The 10,428-nt window shown below is 42.0% G+C and overlaps 1 protein-coding gene across 1 annotated transcript; it reads right to left on the bottom strand.

Moving 5' to 3' along the window:
- Positions 1-4,842: 4,842 nt before the first annotated feature.
- ZWINT (ZW10 interacting kinetochore protein) lies at positions 4,843-9,949 on the bottom strand. The gene is made up of 9 exons (XM_069567837.1): positions 9,686-9,949; positions 8,412-8,502; positions 8,125-8,248; positions 7,798-7,964; positions 7,247-7,303; positions 6,569-6,711; positions 6,329-6,488; positions 6,140-6,222; positions 4,843-5,524 (listed from the first exon to the last, which is right to left on the bottom strand). Exons 1-8 carry the CDS (start codon positions 9,724-9,726, stop codon positions 6,145-6,147), a joined length of 861 nt encoding a protein of 286 aa, XP_069423938.1. The 5' UTR covers positions 9,727-9,949; the 3' UTR covers positions 4,843-5,524; positions 6,140-6,144.
- Positions 9,950-10,428: the final 479 nt, after the last annotated feature.

Raw genomic sequence — 10,428 nt, 5'->3', positions numbered from 1 at the left:
TACTTCATGCAAAGAAGGGCTAAAGGACAGAAATGGTATGGACCTAACAGAAGCAGAAGATATTAACAAGAGGTGGCAAGAATACACAGAAGAACTGTACAAAAAAATACCTTCACAACCAAGATAATCACGATGGTGTGATCACTCACCTAGAGCCACACATTCTATGAATGTGACGTCAAGCGGGCCTTAGAAAGCATCATTACGAACAAAGCTAGTGGAGGTGATGGAATTCCAGTCGAGCTATTTCAAATCCTGAAAGATGATGCTGTGAAAGTGCTTCATTCAATATATAAGCAAATTTGGAAAACTCAGCAGTGACCACAGGACTGGAAAAGGTCAGCTTTCATTCCAATCCCAAAAAAAGGCAATGCTAAAGAATGCTCAAAATACCGCACAATTGCAGTCATCTCACACACTAGTAAAGTAATGCTCAAAATTCTCCAAGCCAGGCCTCAGCAATATGTGAACCATGAACTTCCAAGCTGAAGTTCAAGCTGATTTTAGAAAAGGCAGAGGAACCAGACATTAAATTTCCAACATTCCCTGGATAATCAAAAAAGCAAGAGAGTTCCAGAAAAACATCTATTTCTGTTTTATTGACTATGCCAAAGCCTTTGACTATGTGGATCACAATAAACTGTGGAAAATTCTCAAAGAGATGTGCATACCAGACCACCTGACCTACCTCTTGAGAAACTTATATGGCAGGTAAGGAAGCAACAGTTAGAACTGGACATGGAACAACAGACTGGTTCCAAATAGGAAAATGAGAATGTCAAGGCTGTATATTGTCACCCTGCTTATTTAACTTATATGCAGAGTCCATCATGAGAAACGCTGGGCTGGAAGATGCACAAGCTGGAATCAAGATGGCTGGGAGAAATATCAATAACCTCAACCCAGCAGATGACACCACCCTTATGGCAGAACATGAAGAGGAACTGAAGAGCCTCTTCATGAAAGTGAAAAAGGAGAGTGAAAAAGGTGGCTTAAAGCTCAACATTCAGAAAGCTAAGATCCTGGCATTTGGTCCCATCATTTCATGGGAATTAGATGGGGAAAACAGTGGAAATATTGTCAGACTTTATTTTTTGGGGCTCCAAAATCACTGCAGATGGTGATTGCAGCCATGAAATTAAAAGACCCTTACTCCTTGGAAGGAAAGTTGGCCAACCTAGATAGCATATTCGAAAGCAGATTCAAAACATTATTTTGCCAACAAAGGTCCGTCTAGTCAAGGCTATGGTTTTTCCAGTGGTCATGTATGGATGTGAGAGTTGGACTGTGAAGAAAGCTGAGCACCGAAGAATGGATGCTTTTGAACTGTGGTGATGGAGAAGACTTGTGAGAGTCCCTTGGACTGCAAGGAGATTCAACCAGCCCATTCTAAAGGAGATCAGTCTTGGGTATTCTTTGGAAGGACTGATGCTAAAGCTGAACCGCCAATATTTTGGCTACCTCATGCGAAGTGTTGACTCATTGGAAAATACTCTGATTCTGTGAGGGACTGCGGGCAGGAGCAGGAGGGTACGACAGAGGATGAGATGGCATCAGCAACTCCATGGACATGAGTTTGGGTGAACTCCCGGAGTTGGTGATGGACAGGGAGGTCTGCTTGCTGCAATTCATGTGGTCGCAAAGAGTAGGACAGGACTGAGTGACTGAACTGAACTGAGGTGGCAGTAGTCATAAAAAACCTGCCTGCCAATGCAGGAGACATAAAAGACATGGGTTCAATCCCTGGGTTGGGAAGATTCCCTGGAGGAGGAAATGGCAACCCATTCCAGTATCCTTGTCTGGAGTATCCCATGGAAAGAGGAGCCTGGTGGGCTACAGGTCATGTGGTCCCACAGTTGGAGATTACTGAAACAACTTAGCAGACATGTTTACCTCAAGAGAATGAAAGCATTTGTACTGTTTTCTAAGTGTATATTCTGCTTTAAATTCATAAATGTACCCACCAACGGTGTTACTTTCGGAGAGTTCTATTGCAATAGATTAAAATACATGAGAAATTTTTATCTAAGGAAGAAAATTTCAACAGGTTTCTTTGGCTTCCAGGTGAAGGTATTGACTTCCTATAGCCAGCAAGGTAAAGGTAAGTGGTTCAGTTAACTCACTACTCCCATTTCTTCCCTTATATTCTATGTTCCAAGCACTGGCTTGGCCATACGTATTCTTGAAATTGACAGTTTCTCACTTTCTGTACTTAGGATATTCCTTCTGCTTAGTTAGGGCTTTCCTGGTGGCTCAGACGATAGAGTCTGCCTGCAGTGCAGGAGACCTGGATTCAATCCTTGGGTAAGGAAGATCCCCTGGAGAAGGGAATGGCTTACCCACTCCAGTATTCTTGCCTGGAAAATCCCATGGACAGAGGAGCTTGGCAGGCTACAGTCTACTGTTTCGCAAAGAGTCGGATACGAGTGAGCGACTTCACTTTCTGCTTAGTGTTGTCAAACTATTTCAATTCTTGGTGCTGTCAAAATATTTTAATTTTTAGTCCTTAACAATGACAAACATATTTTTTTCGTCAGAATTATTCTTTTCCTTCCTGTCTTTAAATTTAAACTCAGATTCTTTATCATTTTTATTTTTTTAAATTCTCAGAACTTACATTCAGCACCTAGCTGACATTCAATAAATGATGAAACCTATCTCTGGATAATTTATTTGAAATTGAACTCAAAGGCAGCTTTTCAGGAAATCTTCCCTGAAGATGATCGAATGAACATTTACTAAGTACATTTAAAATGTGAAGGTACTGATATATGTTTTTTTGTGGATACAAAGAATATATGTTCCTGTAGAGAGAAATTACATAGAACAAATGGTTAATGACAGGATCTGAAAACAGAGGTGAAATATCCATCATCCAGTCACTCACTTCCTCCAGCTAATCTACATTAACCCTGCCAGCTTTATATGTGTATGTAAGTACACACACACACCTACACACAACAATGTTATATATCTGATGACTAAAATCCTCAACCAAATTTATCATATCTTTCCTTTCCCCCATCTTTCTTATGTTGAAAATGACACACCGAAACAGTTAGGCATTTCAGTCATCATCAAGAGTAGTGTTCAACAAAGAAACCAGCATATCTTGCCTGAGACTGTATTATCATTGGAGTGACCAAATGAAACAACCACAGATAATGCTGAACTTCAGTAAATAAATTATTTCAAACTCCTTTTTTATTTCCAGAATATCTGGCCAGGTTAATCCAAGCCTTACATACATGGAGACTGTGGACAGGCCCTAAAGAGAAGTATTTTCCCTGAAATGCATAAAGCATAACTTCTTGTCTACTTAGTTTTATAAACAGGATGAAAATTTAATATATCTATTGTTAAAACTGGTGTTTTTATTAACAAGATTGCTGTTTATGATTGGTTATTAAGATCAGACCCAAAGTTTTTACAATATAACTTCATAACATGGAGATTCTACAAGATATTTTAAACAAACTTTCATTCTTTCATAAAATAAACCGTTTTGAGTATTCCGACTCTTGTGTTTTTCCTATGACTTTTTACAATACATTCAAAATTTGTGCATTAGGTCATATATATATATATATATATATATAGTGCTTCTTTTATGTTTATTTGTGATAATCTTTTATTTCTAAAAGTTCTGTTATCTTCTGAAAGTACATTTCTATATTTTCTTCTTTTTCTATCTCAGAACACAATTTTAGGTACAACGTAATCAACTCACTTAAATAATTATCATGTAGGTATAATCACTATAAAATGCATGATGAAATGAATTATGCATACCTTGCATAGGTGTGTTTGCTAAAGTTCACTTGACAACTTAAATTTTAGATATTCATTTGAATATGGCATCATGGAGAGGTCCATGAAGATTAACAAGTTTTTTATAACTATGTCAACAGTTACTCAAATTCAATTCAACAACATAAATAGAAGAATTTACACCCTTGTCCCCACAAAAAGACAATTTAAAAAGGCCTCAAGATATTGATTCCTTGATTGATATAGCTTTCAGACTTAATGCTTAGGTTATTTGGGCTTTCAAAAGCAAAGTGTATCAAAACCCACTAAATTTCTCAGTCTATCCAAAAGGTACCAAAAAGTTCATTTAAATACTGTGCTAGCAATAATAATGAAATTAGTTGACTTAATTTCACATTGTTTGTATTTCAAAACTTACATGTATTTGGCCCAAAGAGGAGACATAAAAACTGTAATACAAGAAGTTGCATAATTTTATAAGATAGGATGGGGCTTATTAAGGACAGAAAGATTCTAAAATGGGAAGATTCTTTTCACAATAGGGTAGAATATTTGAAGCAAATTTAGTTTTATGAATTTAAAATTGCAAAGATAGAATGATAGGGATTAGCTTTGTTGAAATTATCCAGATGTTTATAAGAGAAATAAACAAGTCCACTATCATTTGGAAATCTGAACATACCTCTCTCAGAAGATGATATTTGGAAAATAAAAAAGTATATAGATGATACAAACTGAAAAACCAAAGAAGCATAATCTAGTAAACATACAGAAAACATCACACATGACAGTTCTAAAACAGACATTCTTTTAAAAAATCAACATGAAACATTAAAGAAATCACATTCAAGGCTACAACTGCTTCCTTCACTAAATTTCAAAGCTTTTATTATAGATTTGACATTTTCTGACCAAATTAGAATAAACCTAGAAAGATTATCCTCTCACATAGACTAAAAAATTTGAAAATTATTTTTCTAAGAAACTCAAGAATCAAAGAAATAATTTCAATAGAAAATTCTATGAATTGAATGATTGTGAAAATACTAATAGGAAGCCAAAAGAAAATGATAACTTTAAATGTTTATTTGAGAAAACAAATAAAGATCCAAATACACAAGTTTAATACCTGATAAAAAATTTACAAAAAAAAAAAAAATCAAAACATATTCTTGACCTAAAAACAGAAGCCAGAAAATGATCAACATACTACTACAAATCAATGAACCAGAACAAAACATCCAACAGAGAATCACAAAAGCCAGTCTTTCAGCATTCAAATATTTGAAGATGAATGACGATCTGAAAGTATGGTACAAGGAAAAGAAAACAGTAGAACACAAAAAATGTATCAGGAATATAACATTAGGACATCACAGAATAGGCTGCATATTTAGAAAATCAGGGATATAATCACTTCCTCAAACACAGTAGTGATCCCACTGTTCATACATTCAATGACACATACAGGAATGGAGAATGAAAGCAACAAACAAAAATATAGAAACACAAACATACCAGCACAAATAGAAATACTAACTCACATATCACAGCCCAATATAGAGAGGGTTGGGGGAGGTGTGGTCTTTATACTTTTTCACTATTGCTCTTTATTACTGTTTCAGTTTGCTACCCTGTTGTCACACACGCTGCAATCATCCTATTGACTTGTTCATTCTCATTATGCACCAAGTGGCCAGTGACTGGTCAGTTAAGTCCACTTCTGCAGCTTCAGTTCATAGCAAATCAGGGCCTGGTACAAATCAGAGACTCAGTAAACATTAGGATCAGTAATTAAAGTTAGCTTCCCACATCTAATCATCTGCATAAAGCATTCACCTTCTCCCTGAATTAAGCTCAGCATATTTGTGGCATATCCATTTGGGTAAGCAACCTCTGATGCCCCAGGCCAGGGCCCCTTCCCAATCTATATTCTCTCCATTCACACCTGTCCAAGCATCTATCATGTTGTTGGCCTTTGCGTGTGGCTCTTCCCACCAACATGTGAAGATAAGCTGACAAACAGGCAGCTGAGAGAGCTCCAGGATTTTTAATAAACAGAATCCAGAGCCTGCCCCGACCAGGTATGTAGTCAAAAAACAAACTACATTCAAAGAATTTAAGTCCATCGTGCAATGAGGGTGAGGTGAGAGGGCTGGAGAAGAGGAAGAAGAGCCAGACTAGTCTAGGGTAGGCTGGGCATGGGGAAAAAGTACTAAACTTCAACCATAAATAAACTCCTTGCTCCTTCCCACATCCCATCCTTTCCATGAATAGTGGAGCTTGGAAACAGAGATAGATAGACCAGAGACCCTCCCTCCTGACATACTGCACTCCAGGGAAACCACGTCCTGAGTTGGAGTCTGACCTGCTCTAGGATTCTTCTGTATGTTGCTGTCTGCCAGGAAGCCATGGTAAGCCTGCATCTCCAACAGACTGTGGGTTGTCAGCCTTGGGAAAACAAGGTATGGGCAGTGAGTAAGGTCTATCTTTCAGTTTTCCTCTGTTTCCCTGCCCAACGATTCCATCTCTCACTCACGTTGGAGGACACACCTACCTCTCTTCCCATGGTGTCCTGAGTGTTCTGTTCCTGGGGCTGGGTCACCTGCTGGGGCTTATTCTTAGGAAGATCCAACTCCTGTGGTATCTCTGCTTCTGCCTCATTGAACAGCTGCTTACCCTGCAGGGTGCATAGCAGCTGGAGGAAAGTCTGGTGCCTAGAAGGAAGATGTGGGTATTAAGAGAGGGAACTTCTGCTGGACAACCCTGGGTCTGCAGCCCACGCTCCCAGCCTCACCTCTGCAGCTTGTCCTGCTCCTGCTCTGCCTGCTGCTTCAGGGTTCCGACTTCCTGATATAGTCGCTGAAGTTCCTGTTGAGCTCCTGTCTGACGCTCCCTCACTTCTGACGAAGCCTCCACCAGATTCTGCAAATGCTTCTCCTACCAGGAGTGAGAATGCAGATATGGTTCCTCAGATCCTGAGGTCTTGGAGCCATTTTCTCAAGCCTCCAGCTTAGACCTAGCTGGGGTTTCAGATACACAGATGAATAGAGGAACTCCACTCATTTTAGGCAAGACCAGGAGCTTAGAAAAAAAGGATCAAAGTGAGTTGTTCCAAGGTGAGGCATTCTGGAGGGAAGTGGTGCAAAGAATGATAAGACTTATTTAGTTTGCTATGTGCCAGGAACTATTTTAAACACTTGCTGTACCAATTACTCAATCGTCCTAACAACTCTTTAGAATAGAGGCTATTATTTTCTTCATTTCACAGATGAAGATACAGAAGCAGAGAAAGTAAGGTGACAGTTCAAGATCATGCAGTGGTAAGTGGTCATGCTCGGATCAAAGTCCATATGGGTCCCATAATATAATGCCACACAGGAGAAAATGGGATGAAAATTTTCTAGGCAGAGGACTTGGCCCATGCACTAGCATGGTGGTGGGAAGAGATATTTTCCTAGGGAAATGGACCTACCTGTTGCAGCTGCCACTGCTTCTGGGCTATTCTGAGTTTTTCCATGGCCATTTGCTTCTGCACGTAAGTGAAGGAAGGGAATGAGGAGAGGAGGAGTGCATTTTTATTGTTGCATTTCATTTTTTAAATTAATTTTCTCTTACAGCAGGTCCTTGTTGGTTATCTATTTTAAATATAGCAGTGTGTCCATGTCAAATTCCCAATCTATCCCCAGCCCCCTTCCTCTCTGGTAACCATAAGTTCTTTCTCTAAGTCTGTGAGTCTATTTCTGTTTTACAGTAAGTTCAAGTGTATCTTTTTTTAGATTCCACATATAAATGTCATCATATATTTGCCTTTGTCTGACTTACTTGTGCAAATAGCATTATATTATTTCAATGGCTGAATAATACTGATGAATGGATAAAGAAGATGTGGTACATATATATAATGGAAGATTACCTGAGTCATATGGTTGAAAGTTAAAAGATAACCAGTGGGTCCAACCTAGCATATTCACCCTTTTCTTCCTCCTCTCTGCTTGCCCTTCCCTCCCCTCATCATTGGTTCACCTTGGCCTGAAGCTGTTTAAGGGCCTCCTGGAGCTGTGCCTGCTTTATTTGGGCCTCCTCCACCTTGGGCAGTGCCTGGGTCAGGGAATTTGTGATGACCTCCACATGCTCTTGATAGGTGGCCTTCAGCTCCTTCCATTGCTCTTTGGCTTCAGTTGCCTTCTGCCCTGTGGAGAGCCACCAAAAATGAGTATATAAGTGAGGTAGGCCCACTTGCCTGTAGCACTGTGGCTTCAGTCATCACATCAGCCAAACAGCTGACCTGACTGATGTCCCCCTTTCTTCTTCACTCAGGGAAGCCCCTATCCGAACCCTGAGTCCACTCACGGCTTGTGTCTTCAGAAGCCAAGGGGTTCTGGTCCTGGGCAGTTCCTTCCTGAACCAAGAAATTCTGCAGGAAGTCTACTACTTGAAGCTGGCTGCAGAGGAGCTTGTCTTTCTTCCGAGAGTCCTGTTCAAGAGGGTATCAAAAGGGAACATTCTTACCTTCTTGTACTACAGGCCAAAAAGGTTACCTTCCAGTCTGCTCACCATTAATGCTGCCCAGTATCTCAACAAGAGGATCCAGGAGCAGCTCCTGGCTGGTGAAACGCTAGCTTCCATCTTGCACATACCATCACAAACTCAGCCAGGATCTGGGCAGGCAGTTCAGCCTCCTCCTGAAGACCTACAGGCTCCAGGATGTCTGCTACCTTGGACAGGGCCCTGAAGGGGCAAGAAAACAGGAAAAACTGAAGACTCCTGAGGTGCTAGTTCTAGTAAATTTGTGTGTACATTGCACATATGTGATTATGTGTATTAATGCTGAGTCTTGTCCTGACTAGCAGCTACAGACAGGCTTGAAGGGCCACCTGAGACCAGGAATGTGTGTGCATGGAAGACACATGGAAGTAATAAGTGAAATAATAAGTGAGGAAAAATAAGCAAAGCAAGGGAGAATAATATGCGTGGGGAAAGAGCTGTGATTTTAAATAGGGTCTGTTTCACTGACTGGAAACCTTTTGAGGGGACTTCCCTAGTGGTTCAGTGATAAAGAATACGCCTCCCAAGGTAGATGTTACAGAGTCATCCCTGGTCCAGTAAGATTCCTCATGCCACGGAGCAACTAAGCCCAGGCGCCACGGAGCAACTAAGCCCGGGCACCACAGCTCCTGAAGCCCTCGCTCTAGAGCCAGTGCTCTGCAAGGAGAAGCCACTGCAATGAGAAGCCCGGCACCGCAGCTAGATAGTAGACCCACTCATTGAAGCTAGAGAAAGTCAGCGCAAAGCAAGAAAGAAGACAACTGGGTTTCTGAAATCAAAGAAATATACAGGGGATGGGACAGCGCCCCGCTCAGAGACTCAGCCTGGGAGCAAGGTCTCAGAATACTGGAGGAGGAGCTAAGGACAGGGAGCTGGATCCCTGGGTCTAGGCTCTCCAGAGTTCTTCCTTGTTGGTGGCTGGAGCAGTCCATTAGGAAGCGGTAACCGGGATAAAATAACTCACAGCAACAGTGTATGCTGGGACAAGGGTGGCAGAAATTAAACAGATTTCCCAGGGTATCTCCTGGGGTGGAAAGTCTCCTGTTAGGATGGTCGACCTGCTAAGAGATGTGGGGGCTTGACAGGGATGTAACCCTCCCCTTTAAGTACACATCTCTGGGGAGCCTGCGTTCGTGGTGGGGAACCAACAGTCTCTCATAATATGCCTTACTCCTGGAGAGAGCCAACCTAAGACAGGGAGTCTGGGGTCACGATCACTTCACGGCAGAGCCGAAACCCAACAGCTATAATGGGTTGGGGGGCATTACTGATTTTACTCGAGGGTGTGCAAGGACCTTCCCAGCTCGCCCCCACCTGCAACCCACCCCCCAAGCCCCCCGCAATCCCCCGGGCGGGAGACACTTACTCTCGGGCTGCAGCCTCCACTTCAGACTCCGCAGCCCCCATCTTGCTTCGGGCTGCACTCCAGCTCTACCCTGGGACTACTTTAGATCCACCGCAGGCTGCGCGCCGGGACAGACGATTGGATGTCGGGTCAGTAGGCGGGATTCAAGGACCTTTAAGCGCTTTCATTGGCAGGCCAAGATTGACGCATTGGCGGGCCCCGTTGTTTGGCGCAGGCGCAGTTCTCGCTGAGCGCGGCAGGCGCGCAGTTTTACGCCTGCGCAGTAACCCGTAGGCGGAGGTAAGGTTGGGGAGGTGTGGCTTGAGTTTGTTGCGCGGCGCGCGGCCCAGTTCTCCTCAGACTAAGCGGCAGAGGAAAACATTTCTCTGTATGGCTTTTAGGGGTACCTTTCAACAGTTCCTTTACTGAAAAAGAAAAAAAAAAAAAATTCTACTGCTGTTGAAGGAGAACGCTGGGTCTGTTTCCAAGACATTTGGCGTCAGTAACGAGTAACAGTGACCCTGAAGACTGAGGAAACAAATCCTGTCAGTTCAAAAAGCTTACTGTAGTTACAAGGTTTTCCAGACTGCAGAGCAGGGAGAGAAAACTTAAGCAGAGCGCAGCGAATTGCCTGCTTTGACAGGAAGGAGCTGCAAGTTTGGGGAAGACCAGGGCAGGTAATGTTCTTTTCGGAGTATAACAGAAAGACGAGAGTTGTTCAGAGAACCTGGAGTTCTGTAGAATTTTCTCCAGGATTCTACTGA

Source organism: Ovis canadensis, chromosome 22 (genome assembly GCF_042477335.2).
Source record: "Ovis canadensis isolate MfBH-ARS-UI-01 breed Bighorn chromosome 22, ARS-UI_OviCan_v2, whole genome shotgun sequence".
Lineage (NCBI taxonomy): Eukaryota > Metazoa > Chordata > Mammalia > Artiodactyla > Bovidae > Ovis > Ovis canadensis.
The sequence above is the reverse complement of the archived record's forward strand: the minus strand, read 5'-3'. Positions and strand labels throughout refer to the sequence as shown.

What these genes read in the sequence shown, in the direction of transcription:
- ZWINT (XM_069567837.1), bottom strand. Translation starts at nt 9,726, where the DNA reads ATGGGGGCTGCGGAGTCTGAAGTGGAGGCTGCAGCCCGAGA. An exon ending in TCCTGGCTGAGTTTGTGATG is followed by an intron (nt 8,249 to 8,411) that starts GTATGTGCAAGA and finishes CCTCTTGAACAG; the next exon opens with GACTCTCGGAAGAAAGACAA. An exon ending in TTAAACAGCTTCAGGCCAAG is followed by an intron (nt 7,304 to 7,797) that starts GTGAACCAATGA and finishes ACTTACGTGCAG; the next exon opens with AAGCAAATGGCCATGGAAAA.